We start from the raw sequence: 21179 nt of genomic DNA, 5'->3' as shown, positions 1-21179 counted from the left end.
GACAATGGCTAAAGATTATGGCAATAATTATGAATCCTTAATATTATCAAAGTACTTTTATTTATTTATTTTTAATTATTACAAAGTAATTTAAAGGAAATTGGTAAAAAAAAAGTTTAAGGGTTGAGATTTAGTACAATTATGGTGGCCATTATTAATTAATTACTTGTATGTTATAACTAAAGCCACATAAAAGTCTACAGATTTACTTAAAAAAAAATTCCTTATTTATGATTGGTTTTCATGGAAACATTTATATAAAATCGCCCTTATAAAACCATTTTTGTGAATTATAGAAAATATGTGACTATCCTAGGTTTTTTTCCCTTGGCCCAACTCACTTCCAGCGTGTAATTCCTATTCACTACACCCCCCTTTAGCCATAAATACCTACCCCCTGAAATTACCGTAAAACCCTTACCCCCACTAACCACACCCCACTAATTGCATCCCACTAACCGCACTATTAGAACTTGCAGTTAATTCTCCATTTCTCTTCAACACAATATTCTCTCTCTTCAAATACTCAAAATCGCTACAATTCAAGAAAAAAAATCTTCAAAATTACTGCAAATTGCATCAAAACAACTAAAAATGTCTACATTCGAGATGAAGTTCGTCAATCGCAAATAAATTCCGAAAAAGAAGAGTAAGAATTTGTTCATTTAAGTAGAATTTTGAATGTAAACCCTAGTTTTTTTTTTTTTTTTTTTTTTTTTTTTTTTGCGTTTTGATATTCTAAAACAAACTCTACTATAATTACACTTATTTTTGTGCAAAATAGACTAAAATCTACTATATTTGGCGAAACAGAGAAGAATACTTCGAAGGTTCCGTCAGAGAAGACGATTGCTGAACAAACGTTCATTTTCAGTAAATGTTCATTTTCAATTTGATAGATGTTCATTATGATACTAGTATATGATCATTTATATTCTTACCTTATTTGGTGGTATCTACTAGGGTTCATTCTTGAGAGAATATTACTCTAATTTTGTTTATGATCTTTACATATTAATGAATGTTTACTGGTATATAAACATATGTTTATTTGAATGTAATTACGTACATTTTCATTCTCATATTGAAAATATCCACATAGATTATAATAATACATGTTTAACTTCATATTAAATTATATGCTCATGAGCATCATTTGAATGTTATACTACATACATTTTCGCTCAAATATTGATAGATGATTATTCGAATTTGATACATAGATGTTCATTTGGATATGTGTATATTATTCACACATATGTTAATGTATGTTCATTCACATGTCTAAAAATGTTCAAAAATAAATTACATATTTCTCATTTATCATAAACCTTTGATGATTTTATTTTAAAATATGATTTTATTTTAAAATATGTTCAAAAATAAATCACATATTGTCACTTACATTATTTGTGATATATATATGCTCATGTTATTTGTGATAATTTGTTCATTTATATAAAACAGAATGTACATTTTTGTTTTGCAAATTGAACATTTATTAAATTTGTAATATCAATATAATGTTTATGCATATATATTGATTTACAAACACAATATATATTGTAGTTATGTTCTATATAGAGTGAAACACACGTTGCAATAATTTAGAGATGAAAACTATGAGCCTAAATTTATAAGGAGATAATGCCATCAATTATATTGAAAGATAAAAATGAACAACATAGTAATATGTAGGAATCATATTTTGATAAAAGCATGTTGAACCACAAGTAAGTTAATTTGACATATAGCATAATGTTCATTTTCATAACAATGAATACACACATTGACATTGTAATTTGTTTGACTTACAGATACACCAAATCAAGAAGCTGAGAATACAATACATTGCTCAACTGATGCTATTTGGATTAAATAGAAGCTAGAGACAATAGAAAAGGAGCAAGAAGATTTATGGAAGCTTATATTACTACAAATATTATTCTTTAGGTTATTTGATCATTTATGGATTTCTAAATGATCAAGTACATTAATATTCATATTTTTTTTTTTAATTCATTATGACATCACCACAGACCAATTTGTTTTTTCGCTCCTTGCAGGCGGAGCGGCATTTCGACAGGGAGATTCTGAAATTGCGGAGGCTTGGTTCGATCAAGCCGCCGAGTGGCGGATGCCTCCGCTCGGTCAACCGTCTCTTCGTGTGGGCAAGCTACGCACCATTGTGCGAGCTCGAAGTGATGAAGTGCTTGTTATATATATATATATATATATATATATATATATATACATATATATATATATATATATATATATATCAATAAATTAACGAAATACAATAAAATGTTCATTATCAAGAAGTTATATGTTCAATTACGTAACATTATAACGAAATACAATAAAATGTTCGTGGTTATAACGAAATATAAAAAAATGTTCGTAACCAAAAAGGCAAATGTTCAGTGTCAAAACAAAACATGTTCAGTTACATATCACTTATCAGAAAAAAAAATTAAGCTGGAACAAATATATGTTGTTTCAATCCAAATTCTTACTTATTATTATTGGCCAACCTATTCGCTACATTAGTGTAAAAAAGAAAAAGCTAACAACCTATCATACTTAGAAGAAATATGTTGATTAGCTACTACGTTGAACACTTTGAACATCTCTTGGAACGCTTGAAGGAACTTGAAAATTTCTTGGAACACTTGGACGTAATTGAACCTTTTTTCTTGGCACACTTAAAGAAACTTGGACATCATTTGGAGCACTTGAATGAACTTGGCCTTTTCTTGGAGCACGCACTTGATCTAGTGTTTTCATGGTCGAATTTGACCTTTAAAACCAAATTTTCAAGTCAAAATTGGTGTTTTGCTTGGGTGGGTTGCGGGTTAGGGAGGCTGGAGGTGTGGGTGGGTTTCGAGCTGGCTGGAGATGTGGGTTTCAGGCTGGCTAGAGATGTGGGTGGGTTTCGGGCTCGCTGGAGATATGGGTTTTTTTTTTGGGTGGGTTGCGAAGGGTGGAGGTGTGGGGTGGTGGGTGGGTTACGGTTTGGGTGGAGATGTGGGTTTTGTTTGGGTGGGTTGTGGGTTACGGAGGGTGGAGGTGTGGGGTGGTGGCTGGGTACGGGGTGGGTCAGGGTTAGGGCTTCTGGTGTTAGTAAGAGTCGTGGTGGATGGTGGTGCTGATATTTGTGGGGGTCATGGTGTGGGTCGTGGTGGGCCGGTGGTGTTGGTGGTCGTGGCTGGTGTTTTTTTTTAAAGTATTTTTTTATTATTTTTATATAGAGCTGATTTTATTAGTTGTATTAATTTTATTGTTGTATTAATTTTTTTTTTGATGTAAATGTAATATTACAACAAATAATTAATAAAAATATTAATGTTTTTACATATGTTTGGTTTGTGAATCAATTTATGTGAAAAAAACCAAAAAAAAAAAATTTTTTTTTTTTATTTTGTATACCTGTAATGGGCAGCGGTTTGGCACCAAAACCGCTGCCCTTTCTCTAGTAATGGCAAGCGGTTCTGAACCGCTTGCCATTTAAATGGCTAATGGCAAGCCCCCTAAGCCCATGCGGTTCAAAACCGCTTGCCATTAGGGGGTTTGAACCGCTTGCCATTACGTTTATTCTACTAGTGATTTCTTGAAACAAGTTTAGAACCTTAAACATTTTTAGGAACACGAGGAAGAACTCCAACATTACCTAATGCTTCTATTATTCTGATCATTTCTAACAATATTGAATTATTGACACGAACATGAACATTTCTTGGACACTAGCGGAAATTCCAGCAGTATTAGAACAACTTGAACGAATTAATTAACTTGAACAGTAAGAATACATTGATCATTTATACAAACATTCGATTTCTTCTCTTATATAAAAAATATTGATCATTATCAAAAGCATATATATATGCATGTACATATATAAAAGAATAAATGAACATGATAAATATAAATGATCATTTAATATTATCAAATTGATCAAAATAATGAATTTTTTTTTTTTTAAAAAACACACCAACACAAAAACGAACATAATCATTAACATATATGTACAATAACAAAACACTAAACAATAAAAATCTAAATGATCACTTAGCATTATTATCAACTTGATTAAAATAATAAACAACTAATTATAATATTAATAACAATGTCAATTAATGAGCACCCAAAACTAACAAGTATACAATTATATTCCAACATTAATATATATATGATCATTTAGCATTATCAAATTTGATCAAAATAAAAAATCGAATTGAAAAATATCAAAAAAATACAGAAATTCTAATAGTGGAAAATAACAACAAATAGCAATCAAAATCAGTAATTAATAAACAAAAAACAACTAACAAAATGAAAAAACAGAATACACAAATTGAACTAAAATAGAGACAAAATTAAATATTAACAAAACTAATCAAAATTACTCACATTGATCAACAAAGTAATCAAGCAATCTAACACAAGAAGGTAAAATCACTTGACAATCACGATCAACATCGCCAATCGAAGAATGCAGAATTTCATGATCACGATCAACAACACAAATCAAAGAATCCTCCATGAATGAGAAAGAAAATTAAAAAAAAACACATGAATGAGAGAAAAGTAATGAAATAGTGAGAGAAAATTCAGAAAAACAAATGAAAAAACAGAAAATTAGGTATATAAATCATGAATTTATATGTGTGGCTTGGGAAGTAAGAAACAAGAGTAATAACTAATAAGAAGGAAAGAAAAAAAAAAAAAAAAGCTGAAAAAAACAGAAACTATATACAAAAAATTGAAACAACGTAGTTTAGGGAGGGGGAGTAGGAAACTCTACCTAAAGGAGGATGTAGGTAAAAATTTTCATCTAGTGTGGGTCTTACAATGGAAAGGTGGGCTAGGTGGCCTTATTGCTTCATATGACTCTTATTAGTCTTAGGGCTCGTTTGGTTACCATGGGAATTAAATTACCGTAGGAAGTTTTAATTCATGGGAAATAAATTCCCTTAGCTAAATCCATAGGAAGTAGTGCTGTCAAATTTCAAACCGAAACCGTTTAACTGCCCGAAACCGACCGACCCAAATGAGAACCGAACCGATTAAAAATCGATTTATTTGAAACCGAAAACCGACCAGAATCGTATTTTAGTAAACCCGAAACCGAATCGACCCGAATAATGTTAAACCGTATAAGAACCGAACCCGTTAACAAACCGAACCGAATATAAACCGAACTGAAAGAAAACCGAACCGTATCTAACCCGAAACCGTTTAAACTGGCAAAAAAACCGCTTACACCGAACCGTTAGCAAACTGCTACCCGTTTGCACCGAACCATTTAAAAACCGAACTGATTGTAAACCGAACTGGTTATAAACCGAACCGTTTATGAACCAAACCGCTTCTAAATCGAACCGTTTACAAACTTTTTTATATAATTAAATGAATTTTTTTTTCCTTTTTTTTTGACGGGGATATAATTAAATGGAAATATTAGAAATCTTAGAATATTTTTTTTTTAAATAGCAAGGCAAATCATTCATTAAGGTCTTCACGATAATCAATGTTCACAAACAAGAGCAAAACAAGCAGGCCTAGACCCTGCCTCAAACTATTAGCAACACTACTGCCTCTAGTCATATATACATTTGAGGTGATGAAACCAAATGAACAAAAAGCTTGTAATATTAAGTACCAAGGCTTGGATGAAGGCGTAATAAATAAAATTAATTCACTGAGACTATTAAGCATATGATTACATTGATTCTGTGAGTAATAATGAAATAAAGATGGGAGTGTGCTATAGTGACATGAATATACTATTAGGCTATGTTTTAATTCAGATTCAACTATAATTTAGTAAACTTGAAATGGAACCGATATGAATAACGTTAAAGTGGTTAAACAATCGAAGAACCGAACCAGTTATAAAATGAACCGAAAAAGAACTGAACCAGTTAAAAACTGAACCGAAAAAGAACCGAACCAGTTATAAACTGAACCAAAAAAGAACCGAACTGTTTCTAACCCGAAACCGTTTCTAACCCGAAACCGTTTCCAACCCGAAACTGTTTGAACCGGGATAAAAACCGTTTACACCGCACCGTTAACAAACCGCAACCCGTCTGCATCGAACCGTTTACTACCCGGACTGTTTACAACCCGAACCGAATTAAAACTGCTTAAGAATAAACTGAAACCGAATCGAACCGATAACTATTTAAACCAAACCAAAACCGACCCGTGAGACAATTAAACCGATTCCAAACCGACCCGATTAAATACCGAACCGATTTCAAACTGAACTGAAACCGAACTGTCAAACCGTTTTGACAGTGCTAATAGGAAGTGTGAAATATCTGTTTGGTTGACACTATGGGAAATAAATTCCCATGGTCAAATACACCTAATTAACCCCAAAATTACCATCCTCTATATCCTCTTCTTTTCTCAATTTCTCTTTATCACTCCTCCCCAATTCTCAATCTGAAAATTTCATCATCTCTCTTCACCCCTCACCTCCACGGCTCCACCACTACAACCACCACTAAAACAAAAATCCGAAATTTTCATCCACAAATTATACTTCTTTCTTTATGAATCTCACAATATATTAAATACCCACTTGATATAATCAAAGTTTGAAGCTTTACAATTCAAATTATACTATTGAATTTGGATGTTAACTTCAATTGGGTGTCTCAAAGTTTCGATTTTCATCAAGGTATTTGCAAAAAGTTTTGATTTTTATGATTTTTGGGGAAAGTTTTGATTTTTATGATGATTTTTGGGGAAGTTTTGTTTTTTATGAAGATTTTTGGGGGAAGTTTTGGTTTTTATGATGATTTTTGTAGTAATTTTTGGTTTTTATGATGATTTTTAGAGCAAGTTTCATGATTTTTAGAGAATTTTTTTTTTTTTTTTTATGAAGGTGGATGACGATGATGGTTAATAATGAAGGTGATGGTGATGATTAAGGCAAAATGATGATGATTATGGTGGATATAAGGAGTAAATAAGTACAGGAATTTTGATTCACCGTGGGAGGAGTCGGTGAATCAATTCCTCCATATTGTGGGAATTTCCATTTCCCAGGAAATCCCATCTCCTACATGAAAAAGGCAACCAAACAACAATTTACTGTAGCATTTCCCAGGAATTTTGATTTCTACCGAAATTAACTGTCGACTCCTTATATTCTAGTAAAGGTAATCTATTAACTTAATAAGGTTGGAACCTTTGCCTAACTAATTCACTTACATCCATTTTATTCGAATTTATGTCATAGGGTGATTACTAATTAATGGTGGGAATCCCTTTAGGACAATACAAATTATAACACAGTACGTACCATTATTACTCTTGGCAGTTGGCACTGCCTTTGGGTGGACTTGCATGTACCCGATTTGTTATAGTGGCAAAATCATTTCAAAATGTATATCAAGCTAAGTTTGGTCTAGGAGGATAGATTGTAGCCTAAAGGTTCGATGATTAATTCTCACTAGAGATATTTTGGACGGGGATTTCTTGCCATTTTTCCTCACTTTTAAAGTATCCTTACAATTATTGGACCAAAAAAATTATAAAGCTAAATACCATGTCAAAATATGTCAGATGTAACAAAGTAGGACTAAACTAGTTTATTAATATTAATTAATACTAAAGTTTGACTTTCAATCAATATGCTTATTAGAATAATATCATGTGCTCAATTATCTTATTTTTATAATCATACGACATGTTTCAATATAAAATTTAATTCTCCCAAATTTATAGATGTAGCTAACACATTATTTAATGATCAACGCTATATAGATGAGTGGATACCATCTTTTAGTTACATTACACATGTATAGTTAGCATCCTTAATAAAGTATAATAGTACTTCTGTTTTATTGACAGGAAGTTTACGTGGTCAGCTATATAAAACAAGCTTCACGTTACTCACAAAGCCACAAGATACTATGTTTAATTCATTATTAAATTACGTAGTAAGGTAGAAAAACCTATAGTTTGTTCTCTTCAATCCTCCCTTAATCTTCGTTCATGCTCTCTACATCCTTCCAATTTCCTTGTAAACTATCCATCTCTCTATCTACTTCCTTCGTTCCCTTACCATGTACCTTGTTCGCTGGCGATCCGCCAGCGAACCGCCTCTCAACAACCTTGTCAATGCGTTCTTCCTCATGTTGTTTTTCTTTGCAGCCTACTTCCTACTATGCTGTTGGAGAGTTAACATACATGATTATGAAACAGCAACGATGCCGGTCCCTTTATCCATTTCTTTGTTTGAGATCATTGTTTTTTTCTCTCTTCTTGCCTCTCTTGTTTACTTCATTGGGTTCTTCAGCATCTACTTTATTCTCCCACGTAAATCTAAAGTAGATGCTGAAGAACCCGTGGTCCCCGCCACCTCAGACTATGTGGAGTCTGTGGTGGCGGTGACTGACATATGGAAAACTGAACCTGAGCAAACCACGGGCAGGTCCGTAGAGGGCCTGCCTGTGGAGGGCTTTGACTACGAGGCTGCGTTCAGGCAATATCGTGAGATGGCGGTGGGGTACGTGCAGATGCCTGTAGGGGTGGTAGGGCCTTTGTTGCTCGATGGGAAGGAGTATTATGTTCCGATGGCCACGACTGAGGGGTGTTTGGTGGCCAGCACCAATCGAGGATGCAAAGCAGTGTACCAATCCGGTGGGGCTTACAGTAGGGTGTTTAAGGATGGGATGACTCGGGCTCCTGTGGCGCGGTTCGGGTCGGCTAAGAGGGCTGCTGAGGTTAAGTTCTTCTTGGAGGATCCTGGAAATTTTGATACCATTGCTGGCATATTTACCAGGTTTTTATGGTTTTATTATAGTATAAACTACTACTAGTCTACTAGTACTAGTAAATGTGCTCAATTTGTTTATAATGTTCATTTTAATATATGCAGATCATCAAGTGGTATTGTAAGATTGCAAAGCATAAAAAGTACAATAGCAGGGAAGAATTTGTACATGAGGTTTAGCTGCAGCACAGGAGATGCAATGGGCATGGATATTGTCTCTAAGGGTGTCCAAAATGTCCTTGCTCACCTTCATGCCCACTTCCCCGACATGGATGTTATCAGCATATCCGGTATATAAACATATACTTGACTTTTCATGGTTTTCAAGACGTATTTTGACTATCCTATCACATGACTTGATTACGTGTTGATATGCATTTTTAAAAAATCTATCTAGGACTAATATTTTTATTAATAATAATTAACAAGATTTTACAGGATAATGTTTTTTTTTTTCATATAGTACAACATTTTACTCATAGTTTAAAGTATATGTTGTTAATATGATGAACTTTGACCTTGAAAAGGTATAAAGTACTGCAATTATTTTGAGACGAAAGGAGTATCACGCCTTTTCAAATAGTTATAATAATAAAAATGATTAATGATTATTTGGTGTTTACATAAATATGGGACAGGAAATTACTGCTCAGACAAGAAACCAGCAGCAGTTAACTGGGTGGAAGGCAGGGGAAAATCAGTGGTATCTGAGGCAACCATAAAGGAAGAAGTGGTAAAAAATGTGTTGAAGACAAGTGTGGAGGCCTTGGTTGAGCTTAACACCCTCAAAAACCTCGTCGGATCGGCGATGGCCGGGGCTCTCGGTGGATATAATGCTCACTCAAGCAATATTGTTAGTGCAATTTTCATAGCAACAGGCCAAGATCCTGCTCAAAATGTAGAGAGCTCAAATTGTATTACTATGCTCGAAGCTATTAATCATGGCAAGGACCTCCATATTTCTGTTACCATGCCTTCTATTGAGGTAATTACCAACATCTTTATCAATATAATACGTTAATAGTAAGGTTTTTAGGACTAATCAACCATCAAAGCTTAAGCTCGAAAATCATGATCATAACTCATAAGTATGAAGCAGGGGGAGTATATACTATATAGTACTCTCTCTGTCTCAGAATATATGACATTGTCAACATTGCACACATGCCAATGCACTAGTTTGACTAATAAATAAAAAGTGAAAAACGTCCAACGTGTCATGTATTCTAGACAGATGGAGTACTATAGTAGACACGACTCATAAGAATGCATATATCGTCTTAAAAATTAATCTTGACGTACAATAGTCACATTCCCATATATATGTAGCTCTGCTACGGAAGAACAAGTTGTTTGTGTTGAAATTAAAGTATTAAACCACCTGATCATATCCTGACAACGATTCCAATTACTGAAACTATGAAAATCTTATTTCATGAATGACACCTGCATATTGTATTTCCATGCATGAACCATCCACTCGTATAATTAGTTATCAAAGTTCAGTCTGTAAATTCTGCTGCTAACAATAGTTTTATCATGTATACCTCGTTGGTCCCTTGTCATAATTTTACGAAAATATCTCAAGCAACCGTTATCTTACGGTGGCACAACGAACTACCCATTAATCAATTAAACAATTACTCTGTATGAAATGAAATTATTATGCGACCATTGTATATCTTCCTTGTACAAAATTGATTTTAGGTGTACTGTCCTATATAATAAAATATTTTTTTTTTTAAAAAAAAACTTTATTATTTATTAATGATTACTTTAATTAGGATAATAAGGATTATATGATTAATAAGAAGAATAATTAAAATGAAAAATTTTCTCAGGTAGGCACAGTGGGAGGAGGGACCCAACTAGCATCACAAGCAGCATGCTTAAACCTACTAGGAGTCAAAGGGACAAACAAAGAAAAAGAAGGAGAAAATTCAAGGGTTTTGGCAACAATTGTAGCTGCTTCTGTTCTTGCTGGAGAGCTCTCTCTTTTATCTGCTATTGCAGCTGGTCAGCTTGTTACGAGCCATTTAAAATACAACAGATCTACCAAGCATATATCACAACTTACTTCTGCATGATTAACGTTCGCTAATTGGGATTATGGACAATCTAATTGAACGTATGTGAATAGTACGAATAAAAATACATTAATAAAAAAAAAAGGTCAAAATGTTACATGTATTAAGAAACGCAAGAAGTATATATAAGAAAGATGAAAAACCTTTATAATTCAATGTTGTTCTTTTTTATACATCAACAAATGCTTTCAACTTTGGATTACTATATTAGAATTCCCACTTGATAAATCAAAATGTTCTACCCAATGAAAATAATAATAGTAGTTAGTTAAAGGGTAATAATCAGAATATGGATGATTTAACTTCACAATATACAAGACTATTATTTGGTAGCCACCACTGTTTACTTTCTAATTTTGTTGATTGTGTTCTATGCCAGATAAACTGTACTTTCCCAAAATTCCAATTGTATTCGAACATAAGCTAGCCCACATTCTTTAAATCACCTCCCATTGGCCATTTTCCTTTTGACTACTCAAGAGTCAAGATACTCTCGCATCCGTAATTAGAATTACTTAGCCTAAATTCTAAATATAACTCGGAAATTGTTGTAAAGATTTTTGTAATATTTTTTAACTCACGTAACTATGTTTTTTTCTTTTCTTTTCTTTAAGTTAGTCAAAGTAAAATTTGTGAATAATGTTAAGAAACAAAAAATGGATGGAATATGACTTGTAATTTCATAAATATTCAAATTACTAATATTAAAAATAATTATCAAAGGTATTCAGAATTATTTTGCCACTTCTTTTTTTTTTTTTTTTTTAAAAAAAATAATTATTTTGCCACTAGATGATCTCAACTCTCAAAGTCTCAAGTGGCTTTGTCTCCTTTCCTACGAAATTCTTCAAATAATTGTAACAAAAAGAAAAAAAAAAAAAAAAACAGTGATTTATCCAAACTAACCAGTAACCACAAAACATGAAAATTTTCCAAGCCTTTTAAATCATCTACATCAAGCTTACGGGTCATAGTAGTATCTTATTTAGAGAATTTTCCTCCCTTTTATTTTTCTATACAGTATACACCCCTTCCACGAAATATCCCTTTTCTAATGTCTTATTTAAGAGAATTAGCATAGCAATAAACCTTCATTTGAAGTCGGACATAAATTTTTCATATCATATTAAGTTACCAGAGAAAAGATGGATATGCAGAGAGGTCACAACTGGCAAGAAAGAGAACTACAGAATGACAAAAGAAGCAGAAGATCAGAAAATGGAAGGTTGAGCAGAAAATCGTCGAGAAAAGAAGCGATCAAGGTTGTGTACATCTCAACCCCCATGAAGGTTACAATATGTTCTTCAAAGTTTAGGGAGATAGTTCAACAGCTCACCGGGCCGGAATCTGACGTGGCGAGGTTCATGGAGAGTTGTGAAAGGGATAGTTGGAAAGTTCCTGATGATCATTAGGGAATGATCACTAACAAAAGTAAACTGGTCAAGACCTACTTCGAGTTTACTAGGGAAAGTTTGTTTAGCCATTGATGATGTTATTGTGCATAGGGAAATGGTGACACCCCAATTTTTGTAACAAAAACACACTTGAACTTGCTAGAATTCTGTTTCTATGTTTTGAAACTCGATATATTTGTGACAAGTCAAATATTATGTACTTGTATATGTTATTATGCTATGCATAATGAGATGGAGATGGAGGGATGTGACAGGGGTTCGAACCTCATCCCCCTAAGGGCTATAGATAAACATTAAATATACTCTTGGAAATTGAATAAAATTATAAATTCATGACAAAAATACGCGTAAATCGGTGTAATTAGTGTTTATATTTTCATGATTTCTATAGCATTTTCCTAATAATAATAATGAGAATTTATTTTTTTGTTTAATTCTTCACTATCACTCTGTCAATAACCATGAGGTCAAAATATGCAGAATAAACCAAAGCAACAGACAAACTAAAACATTATTTGGGGGAAGGAGATAAAAAAGGAAACTTGAATAGCATTAAGAACTGAACTGTTGCAAATAAGGAGTCTATCAATTACAATCCATAAATTATTTCATGAAGAATAGGAGCCTAAAATATCAGGGGCTAAATTTTAGAAACAATTTCAACTGGAAGCCATTCCGTGTCGTTCAATAGTCAATCGCTCTTGCCTTCTTGAGCACCAATTTCTTGCAAGTAATGTTCCGCATCTAAGGCAGCCATGCAACCTGAATCATCCCAATCAAAACTAAGTTTTTTTTCAAAAAAAATGACCCAGAATATAACTCACTAGAGTCCTCTCATTATATGCAAAGCACTTTCAATTACTACTGAGCTAAAACCAATCTATTTCTACTAGCCACATCAAGATATCATTTACGGAGTACTACAACTCTACAAGCAGGCAAGCAGCAGTTATTTTGACTTTAGCACGAAAAACATCCCAAATAAATGGAGAAAGCAATACAGATGGGATGTCGTAGGAAATAGACAGGATAAGTCCTATATGGCTATCTCTCTCATTTGCAGTCCTTTGGCAGTTAAGCAGCAACTTGTCCACTAGTCTTTCGGAATCATCAACCCCACCCCGAAAAAAAAAAAAAAAAAAAAAAAAAAAGCCACGCGCACTAAAGAAAAGAAAAGTTCTGCCTCCGTGAGAGGGGATGGTGTATATTATTTCTCAAATTTTAAAGGAAAGAAAAGAAGATTAAAATGGATGAAAGACATGGAACAGTGTTTACAAGGGGAAAATCCTCGAGTGTAAGTTGACACATGCTTGATAGCTATCCTAGCAAAATCAGGATCGAATTGAATAATGTCCAAAGCTTTATATGTCTACTCCCCTAATCAACCCTAGTGGCTGTTGCCAATAGAGATCCATGAGGAGCTTGGTGAACCATTACTGCCACTTCTAGTGATAATTTTTTCAGCTGATATTCTAACATTCACCTTATCACATAGGTTGATGATTGAACGCATGAAAACATGCATGTCACCTTTCACTAACAGCATACCAGCTACAGAGAACCATTGACATGAAAACAAAGGGGCAGGGAATGATAAATATAGTAGAGAAACCATTGCTTCCTCCCATCCTCTACTTTCAAACACCTATCTGCCCTTCAGCCACATAAAACTACAGAATCTCCAAGTAACAAGGAAACACCTATAGAATTCTCAAACCATACTAAAAACTAGAATGTCTTAGCAAATCCAACATTCTATATGGACACCAGAAAATCAAGACAAAAACATTATGACATATTTCCTTCCAAAGCTCAAGTAAACCCACTCACGAAAGACCATCATACATCTAAAGCTATATTGCAAGCCACTTGACATGTAACAGCACATAAACAAATCAAACCACACCATTAAAAAAAAAATAATAAGGGTGAAAAGCAGAAATTAACCACTGCCATTCTATTCAGCCAAATGCAAAGGATTAACAGCCAAGGGAACTGATATTGGACAGGAAATATAGGATCCTACACTCTCTCTGTGATATTGCAGTGGGAGTGGACATCAACTTATCATCATTAAAATAAACAAGAATCAATTCTCAAAAAACATAAGTGAATTAGCATTTCTTCTGAGTTCATACAAAGAGTATTCTTCAAGTGTGCCATTGCTATCATAGCAATATAGTGAATTGAAACTCAACCTCTCAATGATATAAATATAATCAGTAGCAAATTTCATCCTCCAGGGGCAACAAATAAGGCTAAACCCTTAATGGTCTATAAGCCTACACATTCTTCCAATCACACACAGCAAAAGAAACACCAAAATTCTTCAGACCTCTAAACCTACACCTTCTCCGAAAAACAGAGAAAAAACAGAGTTAAATAACCCAAATTTTCAAAATTCATCCAACCCAACTTGCTAGGAGCTATAAATTTTATTTTATTGCACAAAAGTACAAACAGAACTGTATTACCAAAAACAATTACAATGACAAATGTCCAACCTAAGCTCAACTACACCCATCCCCAAAGTGCATCATACCTCTGGCAACATTGCAATTTCAGCTTAACAAGATTTAGCATCAAAACACAACATTGCAAGTTTTGCGACAACACAAGCAAATCAAACCGAAAAATCACCAACGTCTTGGTAGTAAAATACAGGACAGAGATGTATGCCTAATCAAGGCTCAACTAAACCTATTCTTCCAGGGTTAAGTACACCTCTAACCTATATTATATACACTGCAATCTTAGATTTGTAAACAAACTTTTATGCACACTCTACCATTTCTAGCTTCTTTCCATTATCCCCAGGGGCTATAGCCTATAGGACAACAGTACCCGAGCCCTTCGACCAAGAATCTTGGAGTGGATTATGGATATAAACACTCCCAAACCGCTCAAGAATCTTCCAGCTCGAGTTTGCGACTAGATAGCCATTGTAATGTCTTAACAAATCCCACAATGACATATAATGACCAAACTTAGCTCAAACTAACACACCTAGCAAATAAATCAATTTTCTATATACACAACACAAGCATTCACATAACAAACACAACAATGCAAATATACAATAACACAATACAAATAAAAAACCAAAACCAAAACCATATAAACAAACACTAACCAGTCCCAGCAGCAGTAACAGCCTGCCTATACTTCTTATCCTGAACATCACCAGCCGCAAAAACACCCTTCACACTCGTCTTCGTTGTCCCGGGAACTGTAACCACATATCCATCGGAATCCAACTCAACCTCCTTTCCCAAAAACATAGTAGCAGGTTCATGCCCAATAGCAAAAAACAACCCAGAAACCTGCACATCCTTAACCTCCCCACTAACAACATCCTTCACCTTCAACCCTCCCAAAACCCTATTCTCCTTCTCAACATCCCCAAACGCCTCAACCACCGTCGAATTCCACAAAACCTCAATCTTAGGGTTTTCCAATGCCCTCTTTTGCATAATCTTCGAAGCCCTAAATTCACCTCTCCTATGAATTATATACACTTTGGACCCAAATTTCGTCAAGAAATTCGCTTCTTCCATCGCCGAATCACCACCCCCAATAACCGCCAACGGCCTATTCCTAAAAATCGGCGCCGCGCCGTCGCATACAGCGCAAGCCGATATCCCTTTATTCCAGAACCCTCCATTTTCACCAGATCCCGGAAAATCAAGCTTCTTCGCAACAGCTCCAGTCGCTATAATCACCGAATCAGCTAACACAGTCTTCTTCGCATCACCCCAAAACACCTTAAACGGTGTCGTTTTGAAATCAACAGCAGTCACCGTTTCGGTCTTTATCTCCGTACCGAAACGCACCGATTGCTGGCGAAACTTATCCGTAATATCCAAACCCGAAATCCCTTCAGGAAATCCGGGGAAATTCTCGACGTCGGTGGTGGTTGTAAGCTGTCCACCTGGTGCGATCCCATTGGCCATCCAACCTTCGAAGAGAATGGGCTTGAGTTCGGCCCGAGAAGCGTAGATAGCAGCGGTGTGGGCCGCCGGGCCGGACCCGATGATGCAGAGGCGGGTTCGGATTGCGTCCTTGAATTCCTCCATTGATGAAGTGGTGGGGTTATCAATGGCGGTGGAAATGGCGGCGGAAGAAGAAGGGTTGAGGAGAGGAGGGAGAAAGTTGAAGGATTTTTTTAAAGAGAGTTCGGAGTTTTAGACAACGAGACATTTGGTTGGTTGAATTATTTGAGGGAGACATTTTTTTTAAAAAAAATGGGCGCGTTTCTTTTTTGGGTTTAGGCGCGAAACGGGGTTTTCATTTCCTTTGTTTTTCGTTGTTGGGGCGTTTACATTGGAATTGGAGTGGGAAAAGGAAGAAAGAAAGGTTGTAATGGAATTGGATTCGGTGGTTGCCTGTGGAACAAGTTAAAAATTAGATATCTTTTGGGCTGGGTTTAAGTTATTGGGTTGTTTGTAATTTATAACGAATCTAAGTAGCCAATTAGGGATTATGGTTTTTTTTTTTAATCCGTATCATTTTTAATGGAGTGATCAATGATATTTTGGGGGCGTTTTGTTAAGATTTTTTTGTGAAAAAAAAAGGAAGAAGTTTAATCATTTGAAAAAACATTTGAGTTGTTTGGTAAAGAGCTGGTTAATAAATATTGATGGTTAAAATCGTGTTTTTGCACATGATTATATTATTTGTTACGAAATTTAGTAATTCAATATATTTAATTTTTTTTGCCTCTAAATTATGCTATCATACACACTCGTCCTCATCCACCTCCCATCAAACCATAAAAGTTTAATCCATCAAATCTCAATCTCTTTAACTAATCTTTTTAGACCCTAATCTTTCTGTTGACCCTTATGAGATTTTGATGATGATGTTAAGAATTGAGCAAACTTCCTTTTAATAAGGATTTTCTAGTGTTGTTTGCAGGTTCAGTAGGCGCTCAGGGCTGAAGTAGGAACTGGGACAAAGGAACTTTAGAAGATCCATGAGGACAAGTAAAAGACAGAAGAAGAGTTCCAGTAATGGAACTTCCCGAAGTTTCTCAACAGGAACTTCAAAACGGGTTGTAACGACCTGGTTCCGGTGTGATGCTGGGGCAAGCCTCAACAATCAAGGATCAGTGCAAAGATAAGTTTGTATAAAAGATAAGTTTGTTTTTGTAGGTTGATGTAAGCATATTAATGGTTGTTATGCATGGAACTTATTAGAAATCAGATAAAGCTTGGCAAGATGATTAATTCGTAAAAGATAACTTTAGTTTTATGAAAAAGTACTTAATTGATTTTATCTTATAAAATCTAATTTAACTTGGTTTTATCTTTTTCATAAAATCCTATCTTTTAATTAAAACGAATTTGATAAGATTTGGTTTTTAAATAAAACGAAATTAAATCTGTTTGGTTTCGGTTTTTAAAGAGATAAGATTAGATTTCAGTTTAACTTATCTTGTTTACGAAAACCTTACTTTGTGAGCTGAAGGGCCTCTATAAATGTAGAAGAAATTCAGTGAAGTAAAGTAAGAGTTTTAAGCGTGAAAACCACTTAGTGCTCAAGAGTAAGTTTGCCAAAGGTTTAAGCTTTATCATTTTGATTTCGGGTTTCATGTGTAGCTTTCCATTTATGTGTTAGAGTGTGTCTTTGCGTTGTAATTGGTTTTGGGGGTGAGATTGTGAATTCTCTTAAATTCACGTTTGAGTGTATGAGTTTGAATTCTCTAAAATTCGAGTGGTAGTCAGTCACCCCGAGTATGTCTTGGGTTGCACAGTGGGAAAAAGGAACCTGAGTGTGTCTTAGGTCGAAAAAGGTGCCTGAGTTTGTCTTAGGTCTGATAGGATAGGTTCTTATCAATTAGCAAGTGTCTTAGGAGAAACTTGCGAAGCAAAGGTCTGTGTAATAGGTTGTACTAGGAGAGTTGCCCATTATAGTGGAATTTGTTTATAAGTCCCAATAGGGCCGAGGTTTTACTTCCAGTTAAGCACTGGATGATTTTCTCGTAAAACTTGTTGTGTGCTTTAAGTTTCTTTATGTTTTTATTGTTTATTTCCGCATAAGTTCCGCGATTGGAACCTACTACCATTCACCCCCCCTCTCGTAGTAGTTCATCTAAACTAACACTTTCCAAGGTTTTAGAGCCCCACGTAGGATTATACTTTTTAAATGTGCTACGTACTTAAAATTATAATTTTGTGAAATTAATTAGAGCTTCACGTAGGATTATTATTATTATTATTATTATTATTATTATTATTATTATTATTATTATTATACCAAGGGGGCATCCCATTGCCCCTTCAAATCGGAAGTGCTTCAAACCGCGTCCCATTTGAAGGAAATGAGAAGTGGTTTAGGCTCCTAACCACTGCCTAAACCGCCTCTATAAGTGCTTTGGCAAATAGAACCTCTAGTTGTATTACTCCCTTCGTTTTTAAATATTTGTTCCATCTCCATGTGTTCTCCATGTGCATAGTTTTAGGAAAAAATGGAGAAAATAATAAAATATGGAGTTAGTGGGGTAGGTGACAGAATAAAAAATTATAAAAAAAACAAACGTAGTTGAGAGAATTAGAGGAGAGAAAATATAAAATTAATAAAATATGATTTATGTTGGGTCCGCTAGTTGAGATAAATGGATTAAATATAGTAAAAGTTTTTCGAATAAGGAAATGAAGCAAGTATTTAAAAACGTCCAGAAAAAGAAAGTAAAGCAAGTGTTTAAAAATAGAGGGAGTAGTTGTGTCTGTACAATGAATGGATTATTTGAAGGTTAATATAAACGTGACTTTGAATTTGAGTACTAAAGTTTGAGCAGTTATATATATGTGAAAATAAAATTAAATCTGTTGATAACAATAACGATTCAAAAATATAATTAGATGAAAGTTTGAGTAGTTATATATATGTCACTAGTAACCGCTAATGAAATTAGCTTAATGGTTTATTTTTAGAAAACCACTATTATAAATTTATTATTAGCAAGGTTTTAAGCTCGGACAATTTCAAAAATAGAAACTCTCACCAATCATATGTGGTTGGTACAATGGAAATTATTTTTAAATAATCAACGCATATAAGAAATTAGTTTACATTTTTAACATTAATCACAAACACCGCTCATTTTAAGACTTGTTTAATTCACGAGATTTTTCACTCGTGTTATGATAATCCAGATAAGATAAGACCCAAAAAAAAAGAGTTGTTATAAATTGTTACAAACGTTATGCGTGCGTGTTAATAGTTAGTAAATGGTTATCCCGATTTGATACTCCGTATCCAATAAGTTTAGATACGTACGTTTTAGACAATTATAATTAATTGGTAGAAATCAAATAATTATCACAGTACAAAATTTACCACACTCTTGTAAAAATGTGGAAGTACATGGTTGCTTGTGCAACAATTCTTCAAAAATTTCTATAAATACTCCTCTAGTCTTTCCTAGTCTTACCATCATATTCTCTCACACTCATTTCTTCTCAATTTTCTCTACTCTCCAAACACCTCCTTCTTCCTTCAACTGCAATGGCTTCCTCCAAAAAGATAATCCTCAAGAGTGCTGATAAAGAGCTTTTCGAGATCGCCGAAAACGCAGCAATGCTGTCTGAAACCGTCAAGAACATTGTCGAAGCAATCGGCGAAAGCAACGATCCAATTCCACTGAAAAATGTGAGCTCGAAAATTCTGTTGAAGATCATCGACTACTGCAACAAACATGTTGAGGAAGAGAATAATGATGTACTCAAGCAATGGGATGCAGATTTCCTCAATGTTGACCAGGATATTCTCTTTGATCTCATTCTTGTGAGTATTAATTTTCTTTCATCCATCTTCTTCATTTTGCGTCATTTTCGTTTATTATTTCAATTTCTTTCGTTTGATTTTGTTTAGGGCTAATTTCATGATTAATTATTTTATTGTTTAGAGCTTAGGGTTTTCGTGTGTTTTGATTGTGTAAGATTTAGGGTTCTGATGTATGATTGTTTATCTAATATTATGATTAATTATTCTAATTGTTTTAGCGTTTAATTTAGTGTTAACTTGGGTTTTAATTATTTTGTGACTAGAGTTCTGAAGTATATTAATAATTCCTTGTTTCGTTGTAATTTTTTGGGCTTAAATTAGTTTTTAAGTTACAAGAAATATTCGGCTAAATTTTATGATTAAATCTGAAATTTAAGTAAGATTAGGTGTTTTACGTGATGACAAAAGCAAATTTGAGTGCATTACTAGAGTTTATCTTGTTAGCGATCTATATAATTAATATCAAGGTGTTAAGAATATAGAGATTATTTTATCGTAGAATCAAATGTATGTGGAAATATGATTTTATGATGTATTGAATTTTGAATTTGATGTTACTGTATAATATTAGATTAATTTTTATGATGATCGACATATAATATTGAGTCCAACTTTTGTGCTTAGAAATGCCTGAGTTGTTTGTGAATATTGCAATGTGTTAGTTAACATATATACGTGATCGATCGATATACATTTAGGAAATGTGTTCCTGATTTATATAAATTATCATGATCGATTTATAAATTAATTATGTGTATGTGGTGGATGCAGGCTGCTAATTACATGGAAATCAAGAGTTTGCTGGATTTAACTAGTCACTGTGTTGCTGATATGATCAAGGAAAAGACACCTGAGGATGTAAGGAAGCTATTCAACATCAAGAACGATTACACACCTGAAGAAGAGGAAAAAGTTCGCAAGGAGAACCAGTGGGCTTTCGATTGATAGCAATGGTCATTTTACTCATTTACCAGTCACAAACTGTGTTTCTGAATTACCTGCATATTGCTGTAGTGTTGTAGTGCTGTAGCACAAACTATGTTTACTGCTTTATCAGTTTATCGTATCTACTTTCAAGTTTATTACCAAGTA

At 34.1% G+C, this 21179-nt stretch overlaps 2 protein-coding genes and 1 pseudogene across 3 annotated transcripts; 2 read left to right on the top strand and 1 right to left on the bottom strand.

Moving 5' to 3' along the window:
• The first annotated feature begins 6120 nt into the window (after nucleotides 1-6120).
• On the top strand, nucleotides 6121-11751 carry LOC110682133 (3-hydroxy-3-methylglutaryl-coenzyme A reductase 1-like). 2 transcript variants are annotated; one of them, XM_021858380.1, is made up of 6 exons: nucleotides 6121-6694; nucleotides 6902-7178; nucleotides 7873-8806; nucleotides 8903-9087; nucleotides 9436-9782; nucleotides 10639-11751. In XM_021858380.1, the coding sequence occupies exons 3-6, from the start codon at nucleotides 8088-8090 to the stop codon at nucleotides 10882-10884; spliced, it is 1497 nt and encodes a 498-aa protein (XP_021714072.1). In that variant the 5' UTR covers nucleotides 6121-6694; nucleotides 6902-7178; nucleotides 7873-8087; the 3' UTR covers nucleotides 10885-11751. The 2 variants fall into 2 exon arrangements, with proteins under 2 accessions (XP_021714072.1, XP_021714071.1); XM_021858379.1 differs by lacking the exon at nucleotides 6121-6694 and having other exon boundaries at nucleotides 6828-7178.
• A 1077-nt stretch (nucleotides 11752-12828) lies between these two features.
• On the bottom strand, nucleotides 12829-16700 carry LOC110682132 (annotated as a pseudogene).
• Nucleotides 16701-19637: 2937 nt separating this feature from the next.
• Nucleotides 19638-21179, top strand: LOC110681697 (SKP1-like protein 1A). Its single transcript, XM_021857834.1, has 2 exons — nucleotides 19638-20087; nucleotides 20859-21179. The coding sequence occupies exons 1-2, from the start codon at nucleotides 19809-19811 to the stop codon at nucleotides 21030-21032; spliced, it is 453 nt and encodes a 150-aa protein (XP_021713526.1). The 5' UTR covers nucleotides 19638-19808; the 3' UTR covers nucleotides 21033-21179.

Source organism: Chenopodium quinoa, unplaced genomic scaffold (genome assembly GCF_001683475.1).
Source record: "Chenopodium quinoa cultivar QQ74 unplaced genomic scaffold, ASM168347v1, whole genome shotgun sequence".
In the NCBI taxonomy this organism is placed as follows: domain Eukaryota; kingdom Viridiplantae; phylum Streptophyta; class Magnoliopsida; order Caryophyllales; family Amaranthaceae; genus Chenopodium; species Chenopodium quinoa.
Note: the sequence above shows the minus strand (reverse complement) of the source record. Positions and strands in the feature narration are given on the sequence as shown.

What these genes read in the sequence shown, in the direction of transcription:
- LOC110682133 (XM_021858380.1), top strand. Translation starts at nt 8,088, where the DNA reads ATGTACCTTGTTCGCTGGCGATCCGCCAGCGAACCGCCTCTCAACAAC. An exon ending in GGATGTTATCAGCATATCCG is followed by an intron (nt 9,088 to 9,435) that starts GTATATAAACAT and finishes AATATGGGACAG; the next exon opens with GAAATTACTGCTCAGACAAG. An exon ending in TTACCATGCCTTCTATTGAG is followed by an intron (nt 9,783 to 10,638) that starts GTAATTACCAAC and finishes AAATTTTCTCAG; the next exon opens with GTAGGCACAGTGGGAGGAGG.
- LOC110681697 (XM_021857834.1), top strand. Translation starts at nt 19,809, where the DNA reads ATGGCTTCCTCCAAAAAGATAATCCTCAAGAGTGCTGATAAAGAGCTT. An exon ending in TTCTCTTTGATCTCATTCTT is followed by an intron (nt 20,088 to 20,858) that starts GTGAGTATTAAT and finishes TGGTGGATGCAG; the next exon opens with GCTGCTAATTACATGGAAAT.